Source organism: Dysidea avara, chromosome 3 (genome assembly GCF_963678975.1).
Source record: "Dysidea avara chromosome 3, odDysAvar1.4, whole genome shotgun sequence".
Classification (NCBI taxonomy): domain Eukaryota; kingdom Metazoa; phylum Porifera; class Demospongiae; order Dictyoceratida; family Dysideidae; genus Dysidea; species Dysidea avara.
The window spans coordinates 34377498-34400789 of NC_089274.1; the positions used below are offsets into that span (position 1 = coordinate 34377498).

The following is a 23292-nucleotide window of genomic DNA, read 5'->3' on the forward strand; positions in this document are numbered from 1 at the left end:
CTTAAGTCACAATGCGTTACTTTATCATCCATCTAAATACAATCCCTAAACGTGTCATTTTGTGTACAGAGCAATCTGCCACAACATTGGCCATAAAGTGAGCTGAGTAAGGTTTCAGTGTATATTGTTAACCATTATTGTTGTTCACCATTGTTAACCATACGTACTTATATGCATTTATATTTTTCGTAACTTTTCTTCTTCAGGTTTACTGATGGGCACTATGAAGTATTGTTGACTGGTCTGTGCATAATGTGGTGATTTGAAATGCTAAAACGGTACATAGCATTTCTTGTATGCACATGTTGTAATGTGTCCACACATCTTAGAAATAAATATAATTGTATTCTGTATAAATACTCAGTTCCATCGTGCCACTGGGATGTAAGTGGGTTGAGTATGGATCATCCAGGACATTTGGGTCACATTTTGTCCGGCCAAATGGATCTCATCCGCTTACAGAATATACAGGATTAGATCACATGTATAAATTACAGTGGAACTTGTTTATTGCTACCTTCACAGGTAGCAGTGTATAAATTCTCAATTTGGAATTGGCTTTTCAAGAAAGGTTGTCTTTCTATACTGCTGGACATTAAGACAGGTTGTACTGATAGAGTGTACATACTAGAGATGCAACAATATCCTCCACTTAGTGTCGTTTGATAGTGATGCAATGAAGACTATGTATTGTTGTACTTAAATACTATACTATTATATTGCAACTCTAGTACATATTTATATCAGGAATGTTTGTTAACTGTTTAGACATAATGGAGCCACGCCCACTCATCTGAATTCTACAAATGGAGTCATACCAACTTGTTGTCATTGCATTTAGTCGTTACTCCCATTGTGTTTGGATGAATATGTATGCTGTCATGTGAGACTTGCTACCATGGCAGGCCACTGGAGACGATTTTCATAGCAGTTATATGACAGTCATTATTGTACAATTCTTATATTATTATTGAGAAAACTGTTTGGTATTCATGTGTCCTCTGTATGTTTTTTTTGTAATTACATGTATACCCATACAATTTTGTGTTGGGGTGCTATAAAATGCATGGTGACAATTCTTAATTATTGGTGGTTTTGCGTACTTTCTTTTAGGTAAGCTACTTGTGCTAATTACTCATAGCTTGTGTCAACAACTGGTAACCTCAGTTGTGCTATGTGTCGTTCTTTAAGCCGCACCCTGAGAGAGCAAATTACGTGGGGGTAACTAATTTCAAATCGAACCATAGATTGTACAAAGAATATACGATCTATGATCGAACGATGGCATGCAGCACACTTCTTTATGACTACATGCACTGATTAACTACACACACCCCAGTTCATCAATAACCAGTGACCACAGTTGTGCTCTATGTCATTCTTTAAATTCCGAGTTAAATTCTTACAGAGAGCAAATTACGTGGGGGCGAATAAATTCAAATTTCAAACTAGCCATTCTCGAAAAGATATGTTTCAATCTCAACAAAACTTTTAGAACAGTTTAAAGACATATTTCCCTACACGCCAAGTGAGTATTGCGGAAAACAACAATATGGGGTTTGTATTTGGCCTCTAGGTCGACTGAGGATGACTGAAACTTCGTTTGGTGCTGAAATTACGACTGTAGGGTAATGATGTATGGTGAAATTGATGATGTGAATCTTGAGATGATTGAGAGAGTACTGAAGCGATAGCAAGGCAATCAATGTTTGAAATGCACAAAGGAATGCAAGGCAAGACTCACGGTAGTGAGTCTTGATATTAAAACTTGCTGAGGGAAAATGGACTCATCCTCATTGTAACAGCTTTTACAAAGTCTCATATAAACCATCAGGTTGTGCATGTGATAACGGGAACACATATGAGTGGGTCTCATCTGAGTCAATTGTCAACCAATCTGATAACACACTCTATAGAGACAACTTGGCTTTTTCTACAGCACTTATTTTGTCAGGAAATAAAGATTGAATTTATTCTGCAAGTTTTATGGAGTCAAGGCTTTATCAAAGTCCACTTTCTAACGTCAATACATCTGCACAGCAGTTCATCGTTTCTACGCCAATAAACAGGTAAACACCCACTGTGAATTTGGCTAACATCAACATTTATGTGCGTGTAGGCATCAATCGTAGAGGAATGTAAGGGAAAGAAAATGGTCATTTCAGGTGATGGATGCTGTGATTCTCCCAGTTCCAGTGCAAAATATTGCACATATTGATTTATTGATATTGACACGGAGCGCATCATTTCTTCTGTGATTGTAGATAAATGACAGGTTCAACTGAAGTCTCTAAACATGGAGAACAAAGCGTTGAACATGGACTGGAGTGGCATTGATGTGGTTGAAGTTGTCACAGATGGGTCCACTTCCATAAAGAAGACATTGTGTATGTGACCATGTAACCATCTAGCTGTAACTATGTCAGTGTGTACAATAGGACCAAAGTATCGTTATATCCACCACTCATTGGACGTGTGGCATAAAAGCAAAAAGCTGAAAAAGGACCTGTCAGAAGTAAGTGTTGTACAGTACATTTGCCATACTAATTAGCTATAATAGTCACATCAGGCTGGCAAACTGAAGAGCATGGGAAAGTTACAATCTTGGAGTGGAAATATTGTCAACCATCTCTGGTAGTCTTGCCAAACTGATGTAACAATATTAAACGTAAGTCACTTCCATAAACAGGAAAAGTTTTGCAGATTCATAGCAAACTGTGAAATTTTCCACTAAATTGAAATCAGTGTTATCAATTTTACTAGCTACAGTACGTTTGTGTATTGCTAAGTTGTACTGTAAAGGTTTTGCTGAAGATTGTCTTGTTAAGCCTTGACAGTGAAACTTTCCCCGTTTATGGTAAAATGTATACATGTTACAGTTTAAGTATTGCTTAAGCAGATGAAATGGTCTACATTGCTTTATCATGTCCTTGACGAACACAGCTGGGCCAGTGGTAACTGTGACCATGAGGAACTGGCGAGGTAACCAAGTGATGGTGATGGTAGAGAGCTGCAGTATTTGTATGAAATGAGCAGACCTTTACAGCTTTACAAAGATTGATATGGACAACAAATGACTTTGTTCAATGATATACTACATGAAATTTAAGTAGTTTTTATTATGGTGAAACCTCTACATTCTGGCCAGTTTTGAGCCTAAACTTCTTAATTTCTTTGAGCAGGTGGCTATTTCAGGCAAGTCAATTTGTACACAACTGGCACATGTAGGGATTATGAAATTGGCCAGTTTAGGCAGGTTACCTTATTCATACAGTAAGACAGCTGCAAGTTGGTTTCACTGTATTGCCACATTAATTTTTTTCAGGCATACAGGGTACCTGGACTGCTACCATAGTCTCTTGCTAGGATATTGTTCAAAGAGAAATGCCTTCAGTAAGTATGAAATTTTACTACATTTTAAATACATCTTTTACTTTATACTGTAGGAAAGTTGCATATGAAACACAAGTAGAAGCTTGACCATAATGTTCACGTAAAGAGAGACCATGCTAAAAATTAACAAGGTCTAGTCATATATCACAGAAAGTACCACAAACAGTCACAAAAGTGGGACATCACACCAACTTTAGAGCAGAAGAAGTTCCTGATATCAAATGTAGGAAGTAGAGAGGGAAAGAGAGCAAAATAGTTGCAATATCAAGAAACAAGTAGTGCTACGATCTGATCACCCAGCACTAATACAGCCAACCATAGGACATACATACAGTACCTTTACCAACATCAGAATTAGTTATGAAGAAAAAATCACACTTTAAAACCTTCCTATGAATCAGTACCTATGAATCAGTACCTATGAATCAGTATTCCTTAAACCCCCATGTAATTACCATCAGGTGAAGGGTAGCGACTTCGTACCTTCCACACGACACAGTTTGGTACTACTTGACCATTTCTTTTTCCTAAGTATCCATATTTACACATAATGTACTGTCGGTATGCAGCTTTCCTGTAATCAGATGGTTCACATGATATGTCATTTGCGAATACATCTGCATGGCTTGAAATAGCAACCAGGAGAACGCTACAGTCAAGTATGACTCTTCAAAAAAATCCCGAGTTGTAACACAAAGAACACTCCGGCTGCACACATTCTCCACTGGCTGATCCATCTGCCTGTAGCGTCTACATATATACCGAGGCAGATTTTGAGGTTGTGGCATTGCACAGGATCACCACTATGCAAAAATACTTTGGCCATTTATAACCCACCATTGCATCCATATGCCTCCACAAGCAGCCTATGACACTACTCCATACTCAGGCCTTCTATGAACTCCTGCAAAGAGACATTTAAATGCAGTTATTGAATGAACCATAAATTGTATATTATCCCCACCTGGTATACGGAGAATATTTTTACAGATTCATTATTTCATTGTACTACTACAGAAACAATGGTAAACTGCATACATTACCTTCAGTGCCTCTCGTCTTTTATGAACCCTTTCTTCTGCTGTGATTCCAGCAGGAAATACGTCAGCAGTAGCCTACGACCGACGAACAAGCAGTTAAACCGAATACATAATATTAAGTGTCATTACGGACTTTGTTTATACATGGCTTTTTACATGTTCCACACGAGCAGTTATCGGAACAATACACTCCTGAGGCTATGCAAGGACAGCCTTTCCTTTGGCAAGTATTATTACAAGAGCAACCAGAACTTTCGGATTCTTTGGACGATTCCTGTGTGAAAATGCCAATTACCATGTTATCCACAACATTCAATCTTGTACTTCATCACTGCTCGCAGAGGGCGTGTAGTCTCTGGCACATGTATTGCACGTAACTTCTCCGCACGTCACCATTTTCTTGTATAATGTCAGTTGTTATGTAATTTATTTTATTATGTCAATGCTTACAATCATTTAAATGGCTTACTGTCTCACTGTCCCTTTTAATGTGTTGAGTCATCATATAACCATTACACGTACTCTCACACAATGTAGGCAATACCTCACATGTTGATTGTTTCAAGGTATAAGAAAGTATGAATACCACCAGAGCTGTTACAATATTACTAAAATTCATAAGTGGATATGTCTCCAGCGTTCTTTCCCAATGTGCACAGAAAAAGCCTTGTGACTACATGTGTGCATTGATCCTATAAAATGCAAGATCTCAGTTTTATTTGTATTTCAATGCCCCTCCAGTGTTTACAAAACTAGGACTTTTTATTATTCACCCCTTCGTATAAAGGATTGCAGGGGGAATATTCACACATCATTTGCATAGACATGGTGATAGGATTGAATATGGCAAACACCAAACAACTAGATTTTCTTGAGCTTCAATATAAGTTCGCTACGAAATATCTCTGTGCCAAAACTTTTTAGTAGTTTTAAATATTGCTATAAACCCTTTACTCTTTATCCACTCATTACATGAAAAAAATCAAATTTGTACACATACATGTCACTCAGGAACGTCTCCTGCAAAACCTCTATAAGGTCCAAGGGGTTCTACATACAGTTTTGAAATCAAGTAAGAGATCTCTGAATTTCCACTGTGATTTCTGATTTCCTAGTTAATTTTCGACCACGTAAATTATGGGATTTTTTTTACAGAAAAAACAAAAAGAACCCTTCATAAGAACTTGATTATGGTCTTATCAAGACTACATAATATAAATAGTGAGTAATGTGAATAATGTAAACAGTGATATAGTGAATCACTGTTAATTTTTAAACCAGGCACGCTGGTTTACTGAAATTATTTTCGGAAGAGTGTGTGTGTGTGTGTGTGTGTGTGTGTGTGTGTGTGTGTGTGTGTGTGTGTGTGTGTGTGTGTGTGTGTGTGTGTGTGTGTACCTACCTATGTTTGTCCGTATGCACCCAAGCGAGCAAAATCATTAAATGGTAAAAGCAGTTTGCACGCAAGAAGTAAAAGTGAAATGAAGTCTGTATTACATTTCCGCACAGATAAACTTTGCTCTAAGGTGGTTTCTTCTTGGCGGTCTGAAAAAATGGGTATGATCACTCTTCATATACTTCGTAAACGGTCTTCCCTTTTGGTTTTGTAGACGTTTAACACCTTTAAAACAACATTAAAGGTCTCTTAGGCTTCCAGAGATAGCGTATCCTTCAAGTTGAAAGGTGGCATTACCCGTACTTACGTGAACGAAAATAAATGACAGCCTCAAGGCTTTGTCTATACAATTTGCATGAGAAAACACTGATATACACACTATAAAACAGTTGAGAAGATGCTTCTGTGCGTAATTTGCTGTTTAAAGTGGTTTGTTATAGTTACGCTTCCTTAGCAGTGCATAGCAACATAATTACCAAATTACAAACTAATTCATGAATTATGAAATAAGCTAAATTACAGTATTTACAAATCTAATTGTCTAACTGAATTAATAATAACAATAGCATGATTATAAACTACATGGTTGATTAATTGCCTATTTGGTTAGAATGGGATAGAATTAACTGATGGGAACCTGGCTTTTAGAAGTAGCATTAGGCCACATAAACTTAATTATTAGTTTCTCATCCCCGCCCGCATGGCCATTTTTCTTACTTCATCAAGGACTTTTTATATCACTGGTGGCTGAGTGCAGCTATCCAGCACCTTCTAAAGTTAGTACCTTGCTAGAGCAGTCTAAGAATTTTGCATTCTGAGTCATTTTAGCTAGCTAAGTCAGCTATCTAGTCAGTTAGAAATAAAATAAAAATCCACCCTCCCGCACTGCTATTTTGAGTACAGGTAGATGAGAAACAATAATTAAGTTTATGTGGCCTTACATCAACTTGTTTATTATGTATACTCTTGGTCTTATCTCCATCATATCTCATATTAGCTTGTACAAGGCTTTAGTAAACCTTTTTAATGCCTTAGAAAACATACCTAGATATAATGCACTTGTCAATTTCATGCCCCACCCCCAGGGGGTGAGGGAATACAGGGGATTTGACAAATCGTGGTGTCAAATTCCCCACTACTGGGGCAACGGCTGTCAAATCTCCACCCCCATAGTAGGGGATTTGACAACGCCTCAAGGATGACTAAGTGCATATTTCATGCATGCGACTAGTAATAAACCTGCCCTGTAGCTAGTAAAATTATAGCAGGTGCGATTTTATTGTTTAGAAATGCAACTACTGAAAATTGGTCAGTGAATTGGACAACTGTCAATTTCCCCAGGGGTGGGGACAAGGAGCAATGTCAAATCCCCACCTGGGGTGTGGGGATGCCCGGAAGTGGGGCATGAAATTGACAAGTGTATAATAGAAGCTACCGAAGCTACGGTGCTACTTCAACCACTCGCCGACCCGCACTAGCCCACAAATTAATCCCAGACGAGACAAGTTGGCCTGGTCCGAAAAACACAATTAATTGGTCAAAAAAACAAACACACAAAACAAATTTGGTCCACTTACTCGTAAGGCTCTTCTTGGTCTTTCGGCGTACTCCAGACTGCTCTTCCAGTAGCGTAAAAGGCGTTAGAAAATTCTGAACCTAATGCAACTGCCTTCTTCTTCGCAGCGTTAATAAAATCCATTGTCCTACGTAGCTAAGTTAAAATGTCCAGATCTCGGTCCAGATATTCAACAACTATTAACCATTAACTCCAGCCGGCCGGTTCTAGGATCGAACAGAGTTTCCTACTTGATCTTAGCCAGATAGGCCGAGAGTTGCTAGTATACAGTTCAGTGGTTCTGGCAAAAAAAAAAAGAAAAAGAAAACTGAAGGAGACACAACCCAGGGGCGGATCCAGGTTGGCAAGGGGAGGGGCACAATTAGTACAAGTACAATCGAAGGTTAAATTGAAGGTGGCCATAGCAACATTAGTCTATGGGACTAACTATGCAGGCAAGGTGTCAGTAAACAACTAACAATAGGGTTAGCTTGATCACTATGCATTATGGTATGCATTAGAAGGTATCAGCAACAGGTTTGAGATGGTACCATATGTAGCAGCCTGCCTGTTCTAGATCATTCTGTACTATAGCAGGGCAGCAGTGGCAGCTAAGGAGCAGCAGTATCACCAATTGTTTTGCAGTGCTAGAAAAATTTTATTGAGTTTGATATTAAAGCTTAGTGGAAGAGTTTTCCCATATGTCTACAATACATTCTTTTTTTATCATAACTTTATGTCCATCCAACTTGGTAATGAACAAATGGGGCTACAAAGGAATACATATTGATACTGTCCACTGAACACTTATCAGTGCGATCAGGCTCAGCACAATTCATCCTTCAAAGCCATTAACCGTTTGAGCCGAGTGGGTGCTGTGCTGAGTCTGATCCCATTGATAATTGTCTATAGTCAGTACGGCATTCACATGAGCCCCTGCCAAATATAGTAATATCAAAGAAGTGAACATGTGTTCACTCCCAATGGCTTTGTACAGGAACAAGCATGTTTTCATGTTGTAAACTTGTTTGGGTGCCTGAATTGTCCATGTATGGGATATATAATATTGCATTTTCTCATACATTTGTACTAAATAAAACTACTGCAGGGGCGGATTGGGGGGAGGGGGCTTTGGGGGCTGAAGCCCCCCCTTCATATTTAGGCTTTACTTGATCAATATGCTGAGTATTATAATGAAATTTTGTCTTAGCATAACTATATGATCACTAATAATACAAATACTCATAAAACCACCTTATAAACATCTTTCCAAGGTATTATCAGTGGATTTATGCTAAAGTTTATGCGACAAGGACCTGGATCAGCATTGGAGGTGTACAAGATCGAGATACTCTAATAGAGCAGTCAGCTAACTAATAGAACATTCACTGGAAACATGTAGTTGGTTCTGTTATGGAATTTTTCCAAATCTGCCTGCGCCTATACATACAATGAAGTGCATTGGTCTGTTTAAAGGGCTTCATTCATCTACTTGTGTAGTTAATATGTATGACAATACTTAATTCAGGTACACAATTACTATTGAAAATGCTCTCAGATTCAATCTTGTATTGTTCAAATTTCAAAATTTTCCACTTTCAACATTCTTATTCTAACATGCACATATTCAGTGTTGTGCAATTGTGAGAGGGGTGCATCATGTACTTGGTTGTCTGTACCTACCCAAACTTTTCCATTAGCAAAATGCTTCAGAGAGCCATACCTATAATCTAAAGGCAGTATATAAAATATCTACAGGCAGAAAATATTATGAATTTTATGTGGAAATGTCTCCAAATTGCAGTATTTTAGCATCTATTTTTAAAAGTTTTCCTTGGGGGGGGGGGGGGGGGGGGCATGCCCCCAGACCCCCCTAGTTCCAGCATGCTTTGCATGCTGGGAAGTGTGCTTTGCACACCTCTACCCAAGAGATTAGTACCTTGAGTTAGTCCCCCCCTTTTATAATCCTAGATCTGCCCCTGTACTGTGCCTATGCTATTGTACATTATATGGTGTTCAATACTGCAGGGAGTCCTCACTTACACCCTGCAGTAGATAAAGGTTTTCATTTTACATGATGATCTGAAAAAATGTAATATTATAAAATACTGAAATTGCCAGGTGATGACACCAATATTTCCTGATTTTCTGATGCTAAATCATGTAGTAATAGATGGTTGATAACTTTTGACATTACCTAGCAGCAGCAGTCTTTTCACTGGCACACACACACCGGCACACACACACACACACACCGGCACACACACACACACACACCGGCACACACACACACACAGGTTTGTTTCTGCAACTTTTCATTACCAAGTTAGGTTTTCTACTGCACTATAATATGTTGCCTTAGATTTGCATTCACATATTCTTTTTTATCATAACCTTGTGTCCATCCAAAGTACAGACAAAGTTGGTAATGTGGTCCATAGAGAAGTGAGGAAGTGACTACAAAAATGTACATTATTGTACACTATCTGTAGACTAGTGATTGAGCTAACAATATGGGCTCTAAAAGGTTTGTTTTCTTTCAACCAGTGTGGTATGGGGTCATCAGACTCTAAAACGGTATTTAAAATGTGGAAGTACATAGAGACATATAGTCTGCTGCTTTTTATGGTGTATAACAAATTCACTACTAAAAATATGCATTATACGCTATACGTAATTACATATGTATAATATATACATCGTATCATTTATGCACTAGTACTTCACTACAGGTGAACTAGATATAAATCAAGCAGCTAACACAAACAGTTAGCTGACATAGCATGATGTGACTCTTCACGTACACATATATGTACACAAGTAAACATCTTATGATCTATGTGTTTACTGACAGTCAAAATATTATAAATCCAAATGTTTACAGTTGCCATATCAGCTGACTGTTCATATCAGCTGTTTGATAGTTAACATCTATAGTTTAACTGTGGTGCATAAAAGATAAGATGCATAGCTGTACATATTTAACTATAAATAGTCAATTTGAACATTAGCAGTAACACTTCACTGATAAGGCATGACAAAGAGTGATGTGGCTCTACTGTACACATGTTAACATCTTGTAATCTAGGTGTTTACTGACAGTATCTATAGGCAATGGTCTGCAATACAGTAACTGATCTATGAATTACTCTGTTGTCCTTGGCCAGTCTGCTGTTTGCTTCAGGAAAACTCACCAACTTCCAACTGTCTGAACAGGAAGTACATGGAGTGTACAACAATGAGAATGGCTCACTGGAAATCGTCGTTACCAGCAGAACAGATTTTGATGTGAAAACTCCAATTGGTAAACTTTTGGTACACTTTGGCTCATTCTGTGAAATAGATAACAAATGAAAACTCTAACTGGTAAACTTTTGGTACACTTTGGTTAATTTCATGAAATACATAACAAGCAAAGAATATCCCATCATTCTGTTTATATCATCAATCAGACATCAAGACACACAGTAGTGTGTTGTGCAGCCCAAGAAGCTGGCACGCCACACCATGAGTATATTAACAGGAAGACAGAAAATGCAATTTTCACACCTACATAGCTCTGTGATCCCTAATCTGATTAGAACCAAATTTGCTACAGAAGTGCCAGCCAGTTAGGGGACTCTACATACCAAATTTGAAGAAACTTGCTCCAGCCATTTCCGAGATACAAGCCAACAAAATGTCGTTTTAATTTCTTTGTTTTTTTATTTATTCCGCATACTTCGCAAAATCAGCCATAAAATATGCGTTACAAAGAAACCATCATGTAGAGAGTTCAGCTGCAAACAAATCACCCTGTAGATAGGTCAGCTACAAACAGATCACCCTGTAGAGAGTTCAGATACAAACAATTCACCCTGTATAGAGATCAGCTAGAAGAATTACCTTGTAAAGAGTTAAGCTACAAAGAAACCATCATATAGAGAGTTTAGCTATGAACAGATCACTCTGTAGAGAGCTCAGCTACAAACAATTCACCCTGTAGAGAGATCAGCTAGAAGAACTTACCTTGTAGAGAGTTCAGCTACAAAGAAACCATCATGTAGAGAGTTCAGCTGTAAACAAATCACCCTGTAGAGAGTACAGCTAGAAGAAGTCACCTTGTAGAGAGTTCAGCTACCAAGAAACCACCATGTAGAAAGTTCAGCTGTAAACAAATCACCCTGTAGAGAATTCAGCTACAAACAAATGGTCCTGTAGAGAGATCAGCAAGAAACATGTCACCTTGTAGACAGATCAGCTAGAAGTTACCTTGTAGAGAGTTCAGCTGCAACAGCGTTGAAACCGGGTCACTACTGCTGACCCGGATGACCCACTGACCCGGATTTGACCCGGATTAAATTAAGCCGAGGCGCGCGATAAGAGCTATGTTTCGGGTATTCTCGAGCGAGCGAGACTACGTTTTGAGCATTCGATTCGTGTTGAGTAAACGAGTAGTTATGTGATAACTAAGCCGGTAAGTTTATAATTTAAAATCAGTCAGTGGGTTTGGTTCCACGTAGCTACTGTGAGTTTACAGACAGCAATTGGGTGTGGCTTCATACATACTTAGTATTGCAATTTCCCAATATATTAAAATGGGTGTGGCTCACAAAACACTTATCCTGCTGCAAGACTAGACCTAGACTATATACAACTCATACATTAATCGATTAGTGGGCGTGGCTCCACGTAAGCTTGCAGACAGAAACGGACACAGTTTCATGCTACAGACTGCACTTACTAATAAATGGGCGTGGCTGAGCGTATGTTTGTAACGCGATAAGTGGGCGTGGCTCACGAAAGAGCTACGCGACTAGCGTTTATAGGTTCCACGTCGTTAAACGATCAATTTCGTTTCTCAGGTGATCCAATCCTGGTCAGACCCGGATAATTTGTAAACCGGGTCAGACCCGGATGACCCGGAGAAAATGTGACCCGGTTGACCCGGTTGACCCGACCCGGTTTCAACGCTGAGCTGCAACAAATCACCCTGTAGAGAGTTCAACTACAAACAGATAACCCTGCAGAGAGTTCAGCTAGAGTCAAGTCACCCTGTAGAGAGGATCCTGTAGAGAGTTCATCTACAAGCAAATCAACCTGTAGAGAGTTCAGCTACATTTCAAGTCACTCAGTATAGATTAATTAGCTGCAAAAAAGTTATGCTGTAGGGATTAGTTGACATGTAATAAATATATGTATTATATATAGGGATGGGCGGTATTGCTTTTTTTGAAGAACGGTACGGTATTAGGAAAAATACCTCGGTATCACTAAATACCTTTTATATTGTACACTTTTAAAAACCTGGGTAAGCTATGATTTATACTTATACCCACACTGTGCCAGTAGTGAAAGTTACTTTTTAAAGGAACAAATGAAATGACAATTGTACCACAAAGTAAGGTTTGAATATCTCAAAAGGTAAATTATTGTGTTTGTCTTGTCCACAGCATAAACATGGTTGTATGGGGCTTGACTTCATGTTTAGCCACCACTAAACCACCAAAAATTTAATTAATACATTAAATTCAGTATTCGGTATTTTTAGAAAGCCACAACAGTATCTGAAAAATACCTTTTTAACTACTAATACCTAAATACCTCCCAACCCTAATTATATATATATAATTTGCACATTTACTGATAAAATCAGATTTAGTTAAAGTATTTATAAAATCTTTTTCTTACAAAAAAGGGTTAAAAAGCCCCAAAGCTGGCCATAGGCCAGCTTTGGGGTATACAAATACAAAAAGAAGTGAAATCTAATCCAAAACAGCAAAGCTGTAAAAAAAGGATTGCGGCCCTCAAAAATGCTATGGTGAAAAAAGATGTGAAATCCAAGGTGGCGGCCAAGAAATGGCTGTGATGGTAGATTAATGGTAAAAACTTTACTAATGACAATTCAGGTGAATTTTGTGCCGTCTGGCAGCACTTCTTTTCTTTACAGCTTGGCTGTTTTGGATAGATGAACAGGTTTGCAAGAAGAAACTCTTCATTTCCATGGGGGAAAGTAGACTTGACAGTGCATGCAGACATTAAATGTAACCCCAGGCAATACAAACTGAATGTTATGACCATATGCTGCTATATATTCTGCAGTTTTTAGTCATAAGAATAGATAGACCTAATGTATTTATATCACAAGATGAATCTTAAATATATGCACATAGAAAAATGTTCTGTTTCTTCATTTTTGTCTAAATGAGTTGAATTTTCTATGTTGATAAATGTTCATTTTTATACTCAGAATTTCTCTTTATTAATTCTTCTAATTCAGGAGTCATAGTGTCCACAACTAGAGGGAGTTCATAAGTCTTTCTCTGTGGAGTATTAGGATCATCAATATCGGAGGAGCCACCAGGAAGTCGAGGGATTTCTGTACCTTCAATCACCACCATTCCAGCAAAGTCATCTTTCACAAAATCACGATCATAGACACTTAGTGTCAGAACAGATCCAGTCATGTCAAGAAGATCCTCCTTGACTTCTCTATAAAGGGGAGCATTTTTATTTATATAGGACATCTACATGGAGTACTACACTACAAGGCAGTAGCTACAAGAGCAGGGATAAAACCAAGTAATTATGTTGCTGCTTCAGTATTCAGCAAAGCCTCTTCTTGCTTTAAAATACTTAAAATACATTTCCTGCATGTGTAAATTTATTTGCATGTGCAAAAACTACATGTGATGTTCACATCAAAACACATACTTTACCATAATGAAAACAGGCTACTTTTAAAAAGATGTAGCTAGTAGCAGTCAGTACATAAACAAATTTTCAGTATACTATGGTACTGCAACCACACAAATGTAAGAGGTGCCCCAATTAATTGTTTAATTCGCATAACTACTCCTGTCATTACTTACATATCAAAACGTTTGTAATATTCAGGATTTAGACTCTTCTTACGATGCTCCGTCTGCACTGCTTCAATTTCAAATCTTGTTTTAGGCTTCAGTAGTACAACCACATAAGGATCACTTGATCCTACAGAACATAACCATAATGTATTGTTATGTATACTAGGCCTGAGCCAATTATAATGCTATTGAGCAATGCTCCAAAATTATGCTTAGTTTTACCTCTATATGCCCCAAGTATGCTTTACAAATATTGTATTATGTTTGTTCTATTACCATCTGTGCAAGGATATTTCAACATGTGGTTACAGCACTAATTGAGGATCTTGATATTTAGTCACTCTTACCTTTACAAGTACCTGTATATAAATCTGATATTTTACTCTGTGTGCCTGTGTATCCCAATCTATATCAAGCAAATGGTATGGAGTTGAAGATACCCAATGTACAAAATACTGGCATTACCTCAATGCTTTTGTCTATCTACTGTGCCTCTAAATATGGTGACATAATTTGCAGGCCTAATGTACACAACAATAGCATCCTATGATATTCATCTAACAAATCACCAATCAGCTAAGTGTACACACCACCCATATACACATTCATATATACAGTGCACAGGGGCGGATCTAGGATTTATAAAAGGGGGGGGCTAACTCAAGGTACTGATCTCTTGGGTAGAGGTGTGCGAAGGAACTAGGGGGGTCTGGGGGCATGCACCCCCCCCAAGGAAAACTTTTAAAAATAGATGCTAAAATACTGCAATTTGGAGACATTTCCACATAAAATTCATAATATTTTCTGCCTGTAGATATTTTATATACTGCCTTTAGATTATAGGTATGGCTCTCTGAAGCATTTTGCTAATGGAAAAGTTTGGGTAGGTACAGACAACCAAGTACATGATGCACCCCTCTCACAATTGCACAACACTGAATATGTGCATGTTAGAATAAGAATGTTGAAAGTGAAAAATTTTGAAATTTGAACAATACAAGATTGAATCTGAGAGCATTTTCAATGGTAATTGTGTACCTGAATTAAGTATTGTCATACATATTAACTACACAAGTAGATGAATGAAGCCCTTTAAACAGACCAATGCACTTCATTGTATGTATAGGCGCAGGCAGATTTGGAAAAATTCCATAACAGAACCAACTACATGTTTCCAGTAAATGTTCTATTAGAGTAGTTAGCTGACTGCTCTATTAGAGTATCTCGATCTTGTACACCTCCAATGCTGATCCAGGTCCTTGTTGCATAAACTTTAGCATAAATCCACTGATAATACCTTGGAAAGATGTTTATAAGGTGGTTTTATGAGTATTTGTATTATTAGTGATCATATAATTATGTTAAGATAAAATTTCATTATAATACTCAGCATATTGATCAAGTAAAGCCTAAATATGAAGGGGGGGCTTCAGCCCCCAAAGGCCCCCCCCCCCCCCCCCCCTGGATCTGCCCCTGGTGCATAGCTATTATGCAATACATCTTGATATCATGCATACCATTACTGTCCAACGCTGGTAAATTTGTTGCCTTTATTACTGCAAGCAAATGCAAAAAAGAGTACAAGTTATTCAACACAATAAAGTGACATGCAATACATATATATCATTGTATCAAGACACACGGTAGTGTGTCGTGCGGCCCAAGAAGCCGGCGCGTAACACCCGTGAGTATATTGACAGGAACAAAGAAAACGCAATTTTCGCACCTCCGTAGCTCTGTGCTTCCTTGATGAAACAAGACGATTTTTGCTGTGGACATGCCCTCCAACTGTAGCACTCCACATTCCAAATTTGAGCAAAATCGCTACGCGCGTTCCCGAGATATGCGACTTCAAAAATTGGCTCAGTTTCTTTGGTTTTTTTTTCTTCTTATTTTTCTTTTTCTTGTCGCACACTTACAAAAACTGCTATAAAACTCGAACGCCATATCCGATTGCCTTGAAATTTGGCACACAGAAGGGAGATATAAAGGCGCATCTCGGTACCAACTTTGGCTGGAATACAATAAACAGGCAAAGCGTTATGAGCAATTATTCACGAAAAATAACACCAATATGTTGTCATACCTACAGGGTAAACCGCGTATGGGAAGAAGCTGAAAATCGGTGGGTGAATAGGTTAACTATTGAACCTCAAACCTTTTGTGGTTTGAAAGAAATCGAGCTAAAAAACAGGAAGATACAACGAAAAAACCAACAGTGTGTAACAATTACGCAATCGAGATTAGCTAATAAAAAAAAAAACGACTGCTTGCCACGCCTACCAGATAAACCGCTTGGGGTAATGCTTTGAAAATCGTTGCACAGATGGAGTAATCATCTTAGAAAGGCTCATCAATGGTGTAGAAGAATCAGACTTAAAGCCACGGAGTTATAACACGAAATCCAATTTGGTGTAGCAAGTGCGAGATCGAGATACTCTAATAGAGCAATCATCCTAATAGAACAGTCACCCTGAAGAGAATTCAAGAGATCAGCTAGAAGTAAGAAACCTGTATAGAGATCAGCTACACACAAGTCACCCTGTAAAGAGATCAGCTAGAAGAAGTTACCTTGTAGGGAGTTCATGCAACTATGGAAAGAGATAGTTCAGCTAGAAAAAATCACCTTGTAGAGTTCAGCTACAAAGAAACCACCATGTAGAGAGTTCAGCTACAAACAAATCTCCCTGTAGAGAGATTAGCTAGAAGATGTTACCTTGTAGAGAGTTCAGCTTCAAACAAATCATCCTGTAGAAAGATCAGCTAGAAGAGGTCACCTTGTAGAGAGTTCAGTTACAAAGAAACCACCATGCAGAGAGTTCAGCTACAAACAAATCTCCCTGTAGAGAGATTAGCTAGAAGATGTTACCTTGTAGAGAGTTCAGCTTCAAACAAATCACCCTGTAGAGAGATCAGCTAGAAGAAGTTACCTTGTAGATAGTTCAGCTACAAACAAATCTCCCTGTAGGGAGATCAGCTAGAAGAAATTACCTTGTAGAGAGTTCAGCTACAAAGAAACCATTCTGTAAAGAGCTCAGCTGCAAACAAATCACCTGTACAGAATTCAGCTACAAACAAATCACCCTGTAGAGAGATCAGCTAGAAGAAATTACCTTGTAGATAGTTCAGCTACAAACAAATCACCCTGTAGAAAGATCAGTTAGAAGAAGTTACTTTGTAGAGAGTTCAGCTACAAAGAAACCATTTTGTAAAGAGCTCAGCTGCAAACAAATCACCTGTACAGAATTCAGCTATGAACAAATCACCCTGTAGAGAGATCAGCTAGAAGAAGTTACCTTGTAGATAGTTCAGCTACAAACAAATCTCCCTGTAGAGAGATCAGCTAGAAGAAATATCCTTGTAGAGAGTTCAGCTGCAAAGAAATCACCACTGCCCAAATTTCAAGGCAATAGCTCTTTCCAATCTGAAGTTATCAATTGTCAAAGTTGGCAAATTGGATGTGTGTGGAAGGCCCCTTTTCGCAAATCCGGTCACATATGTATTATATATATAATTTGTACATTCACTGATAAAATATTTAAAGTACATCTACTTCATCTTTTCTTCTTCGTGTAGTAAAGAAAAAAAACATAGGTTAAAAATGTCCCAAAGCTGGCCATAGGCCGGCTTTGGGGTAGACAAATACAAAAAGAAATGAAATCTAATCCAAAACAGCCAAGCTGTAAAAAAAGTGTGCGGCCCTCAGAAAGGCTATGGTGAAAAAAGATGTGAAATCCAAGGTGGCAGCCAAGAAATGGCTGTGATGGTAGGTTAATGGTAAAATTTTAATAACGACAATTCAGGTGAATTTTTGTGCCGCTTTACCTGAATTGTCGTTATTAAAATTTTTACCATTAACCTACCATCACAGCCATTTCTTGGCCGCCACCTTGGATTTCACATCTTTTTTCACCATAGCCTTTCTGAGGGCCGCACACTTTTTTTACAGCTTGGCTAGATTGAAATATCATGACAATTTGGCACTATATTGCAACCAAGACACAATACAGTGTTTCATGTGGCCAAGGAAAGCCAATGCATCCAAGCATGTGCCAGACAAGGATGCATATTATACAAAAATCAAGAAAACATGATTTTCACACACGGTAAACAGAAATAACCCATTTTTGCTGTGTAATGATATCTCTTAAGAGCTGGGATATCTTTTATACCAAACTTGAGCTAAATCAGTCCAGATGTCTTTGAGACACTCTCTTCCTATTTTTTCATCTTCCACTATTTTTTCTTTTTGTATAACAAACAAAAATTGCTACACATACGTAACTCACACAAACTTTATTGGATTCTATTCAAATTTGGATGGTATAAAGAACAAAATACAGCACACTTATCTTCCAATTAGTGTTACAGATTAGTTAATGTTGATTGCTTGTTTAACCCTAACACACTTGTTTAATATTAGCTGCTTCCAGTTATTGATAAAGCATACTAGAGCTGCCTTTATCAACCGCCGTCTATTGATGGTGGTTGTTTTGGTGAGTTGTGCAGGGTTCCCAGGATTCTCCTATTTGATTTTGTAATGGGACCACTTGATGTATAGCCACAATAGTGGCTCTCTTGATTGCATGAAGCTTGGAGGTGAAATACCTGGGGATTTACTAACTTTAAAGCCACAGGAATTTTTCAATGCACACCTAGGGCTCCTAAAGTAACCCTGCACTATCATACCCCAAGCTAATCTTGGGATGAAAAAGCCAACAAGGAACTCCTATATCTCACACTGGAGACACACTCAAAAGTGTAGGTGCATTTCCTACCCTGGGATGTACACGTTCGCAGTAAAAACCTACCCACTGTTTTTAAAAAATGTTTTACTTAATGTTTCCTAAACCTAGGGGGTGGGGCTCAGGTGGGGAGAAAGACACTATCACCAACCGCATGGCTTTTCATTGGATCTTTCGTGCATGCATTAACATAACGCTCTAACTGATGCCCATTCCTATAATGCCGTAGCTGCTCCTTAATGGTATTACCCTCCCCCACCTTTGCGCAATTGGCTTCCAACATTAACCTTAGTTAAACTCCATTAAAAGTTACAAGCAATTTTCAAAAATTACAAAAGCGATTTTTTTGTCATGCCTCAGGGTAAATAAGTTTAAATAGGTTTACAGATAGGTTAACCAAATCAGAATGTAGCAGTGACTTTTTGTGATTTAAAATGACTCTACAAGTATTATAGCTAAGCAGAAAAAAGCAAAAACCAAATAATTATGTGAAACAAGCTTGATTGAGATACTGTCACTGAGAGGTACCAAAAACAGCCAAACTGTAAAAAAGGGTGCGGTCTTTCTAGTATGAAAAATATCATATCAAATGTAACAGCCAAGGAAATTTTGTAATGTCAATTACTTTGTAATGTTACAAATATAACATAATTGTAGCATTTCTTGGCTACCACCTTTGATACCACATCTTTTTCATGGTAACCTATTTTTGGAAGGCTGAACCCCTTTTCACAGCTTCACTGTTTGGATTGAACACCATAACATTACCTGCTTTTTACATAGTCTGTTAAAGAGTGTTATATGTGACCGTCTCACATAGTTAACACTATTTCCAAATTTCTTTTTATTCTCTCGTTATTATCTACAGTGTCCAAGGAATGGGTTATATTTACTAATACCAAACGTCAACTTAATATGTAGAGTAGTTTTGGAGTCATAGTACTACATGTACAAAGACAGTAGTATAGACATTAAAATAGTACTAAGAAAACTAGTATAACTGTTCAGTTGGTGAGTTGTGACTCAATCTTAACCATACCTGTAACAGCTTACAAACTATAGTGGGCTATACTGACAGCATTGGAAAAATATTGGATTTAGTGGAACTTAATTCTTCAAATATCACTGTTTTACCCATAAATGTGTGAAACCTCAGTGTCATGACCAGATTACCTTCACTGTTAGCCAGTGTTAGGTTAGCAATCAAGTTAACAATTGCCAAATCTGAAAGTTTCATTTGATGTCCATGCAGCTATTAAAAGTATATATACTAAAAATAAACTGTATTCACATTCATACTTGCAATTGTGTATACATTGGTCTACAGAATTGGGATTTGGCTCATGGTGATTGCTGTGACTTAGCAAATCCATCATGTAATGTTTTGGTGTTATATTTTCTGACATTTACAAGCAGGAAGTGTAAGAATGATAGTTAAATCCCAGTGAGTGGGAGTGTCAAAATGCCACGCTGGGTTATAACTACCATACAGCTAGACAGAGCGGCACTGCTACTGTACAATATATTAGTTATCACCCAGTGATAACTAACTTATCACCCTGTTGTGGAGCCACTCAGTCTCGTTCGTGACATCATAATAACCGCGAATGGTATTGTTTACCAATGGAACAAAAAGCCAAATAAGGAAATATTGATACAAAACACACCAGTACAGCACTTAAGCCTGCTAAATCTTACAAGAAAACAGTTAATCCTTTACACAGTAACACTACAAGTTACCAATATGATAGTTTAACCAATGTCAAGAACAGTCTGTGCCGATTTTCGTTCCACCAAACAGTCCCAACGGTGAAGAACTAACTTCTTTCAATAACCTCTAGCTTCATCGTTCTATCTCAGACTACGGTAGCCACTTATTTTGGTCTTTTTTTCTCTTGCACGCCACGCAACACCACCATACCGCGAAGGCGAACCATACCTGGAACTGCTGCTCTGTAACATCGCTCTTCACTACAGTTTATAGACAGTATGGAGGGTCTCTGTTGTAGCTACAAAGCTGAATCTCCACACAGTTCAGACGAAATCTTGAACACAGTGACAGGAACTCAAACTGGAACTCAATTTACTATATGTAAACTTCCACACACTGGGATATAAAATAGTTATATCCCGCATACTTGGATGATATCATTGTTATTACACTCGTCCTCGGCTCCACCTCAGATTCGTGTAATAACAATGATATCACCCTCGTAACAGAATGTAACTATATATAACTTATAATGTTTTCTCTACCACAATATAAACTAATGCACGTTTATTGTATTTATTACAGATAAACATTCATTAGTTGTTGCGGTAGAAGAAAACATCATCATTGTCATTCCTTAAGCTGAAACATGTAACACATATGTATTCACATTAAAACATCACCCACTCAGTACTATTCAAAGGGTGGTTCCTATCTAATACCTAATACTCCTCACCGAAAACTTCCAGTGTTTGCTTGCTCCGGATGTAACCAACATTGAAGTACAATAGACCATCGTTTCCATCACCAAGTTTCTGTATCACAGCACCACATCAGTAATCACACAATAAAATGCTATCCTTACAGTTGATTTAGCCAGACACTTTAGGTGACTGTGGAAAAGTTCATCATCAGGTGTGGCCTGCATGTCTAATACCTCGCACAATTTCTAGAAAATATATTGTATAGTGGACCTGTATGCACAGGTAACTACATACATAAAGCCATATACCAAAGTAAATCATATGTTTCATGGACTGTTTGTCTTCTAGAAGTGACCCAGCAAGTAGAAAAATAAATAACAATGCAGACTACTTTATTAGGGTACATATTACTGCTCTATTATAGAGTATTAGAGTATCTCGATCTTTACAAGTGCAAATACTAAAGTCCTCATGAAAGGGAGGTCCATTCCCCTCCCCTATGCTACTATACCTATTACTACTTGCACAATATTTCAGTGTCTACAGCCACACTAGCTCTGTTTTTAAAGAGATCACATGATTTACATTTATTTTGAGTCAGCTAAAAAACACTGACCCACCACATCCCATGAAACAAAAGATTGATTTGTTATGACCTAATAATATCCTATGCAGGTGTATATACACCTCATTTACATGGTCTACAACTATGCATTCAAACCTTGTATTCCTTAGATTCTATTTTATCTTTTGGTAGTCCAGCTCCCTTAGAATGGAAAAAATTCTCTAGTTCCTAAAATACACATGGACTAAGGTGAAGGCTCTGTTCATGAATACACAGACACACAGACACACATATAATGCCATGTGCTACTCACTCTCACTGTCTCCCTGAGGAGTCTAGTACTTTCCTGCAGGTAGTAATTATAATAATAGTAACAATAATAATCATCTAACCTGATTCAATTGATTTTTAACCACATTTTCTAAGCAAAGAACAGTGACATTCCAAATCTCCTGCGACATGCTGTAGTATTAAATATAATAAACATATAAAATGTAAAGTGAGAGATTTTATTCACATTTCCAAAACTGAAGGTAGAAGAGAATTATCAAATATTGACAAGTTCTTTTCCAAGTATTTCATCATTGGATCAATGACCTATTGGGGAAATGACTCTTCATATGGTAATTGTACACTGTTTCATAATTCTTACCTCCACAATACCAACTTCGAGACTTTTCTTCAGAATTTGCTTCAAATGCAAAGTGATATCATTAGAAAACTGCATTAAGGAACACATTATTATGTTGAAGGCATTTATGAAATGAAGTAAAAATCGTGTATTTAACAAATTATATTTACATTATAAATTTTAGGGATTAATGCAATATCTGATTTCTATTCACCTTTTGGGCAACACTGTTTACCACTTTCTCAAGACGACACTGCACATCATCCTGAGTACTACAGATCAGATTACTCAGTGTTATATGAGCTAATGCAGCTTGCTCTTCTCCTTCAATTATTGTAAGTTCTGCTATTATTTGTTCAAACTGAAGAGTTTCTGGTAATGTTGATAGTTCCCCTATCGTGTACTCAATGTCATTTAGACTGATGCATAACTGTTGGAAGATTTGATACATGGATGAAAGGTTTAGCAGAGTTACCTGTTCAGAAACTAAAAATTCTTTACTACTGGCATCACGAAGAAATTCTTTTTCCTTCAAGGACTTGTGACTCTCCTCTGCATAATGCTTTGCTGCTTCACTTATAACCTACATACAGTAAGAATAAAATGTGTATCATAATATTATGTATATGTATGTACAAATATATTACATAATTGTGTGACCCAATTGTAGCCATTGGTAGTGTACAATTATAATTGAACATGACTAC

The 23292-nt window shown here is 37.7% G+C and overlaps 2 protein-coding genes and 1 long non-coding RNA gene across 5 annotated transcripts in view; all 3 read right to left on the minus strand.

Moving 5' to 3' along the window:
- LOC136250810 (protein unc-13 homolog 4B-like) overlaps positions 1-7752 on the minus strand; it is a 64350-nt gene extending 56598 nt beyond the window's left edge. Inside the window, exon 1 of the mRNA XM_066043115.1 lies at positions 7407-7752. Coding sequence (XP_065899187.1) covers positions 7407-7528 — 122 coding nt within the window. The 5' untranslated portion in view covers positions 7529-7752. The remainder of the gene's footprint in view (positions 1-7406) is intronic.
- Positions 7753-10336: 2584 nt separating this feature from the next.
- LOC136251922 (uncharacterized) lies at positions 10337-12217 on the minus strand. The gene is made up of 3 exons (XR_010699265.1): positions 11636-12217; positions 10638-10716; positions 10337-10592 (listed from the first exon to the last, which is right to left on the minus strand). It is a non-coding gene; the product is annotated as an uncharacterized lncRNA (long non-coding RNA).
- Positions 12218-13340: 1123 nt separating this feature from the next.
- Positions 13341-23292, minus strand: part of LOC136250811 (BAI1-associated protein 3-like) — an 87000-nt gene continuing 77048 nt past the window's right edge. For 2 of the 3 annotated variants that reach the window (XM_066043116.1, XM_066043117.1), the window contains 12 exons: positions 23061-23168; positions 22800-23015; positions 22607-22675; positions 22472-22551; positions 22347-22416; positions 22268-22300; positions 22111-22182; positions 21551-21634; positions 21422-21500; positions 15747-15785; positions 14236-14356; positions 13341-13855 (listed from right to left, as the gene is read on the minus strand). In XM_066043116.1, the coding sequence (XP_065899188.1) occupies positions 13582-13855; positions 14236-14356; positions 15747-15785; positions 21422-21500; positions 21551-21634; positions 22111-22182; positions 22268-22300; positions 22347-22416; positions 22472-22551; positions 22607-22675; positions 22800-23015; positions 23061-23168 (1245 nt within the window). In that variant the 3' untranslated portion in view covers positions 13341-13581. Of the gene's footprint in view, positions 13856-14235; positions 14357-14576; positions 14636-14694; positions 14751-15746; positions 15786-21421; positions 21501-21550; positions 21635-22110; positions 22183-22267; positions 22301-22346; positions 22417-22471; positions 22552-22606; positions 22676-22799; positions 23016-23060; positions 23169-23292 lie in introns of all 3 variants that reach the window. The other variant, XR_010698732.1, reaches the window with a different exon arrangement.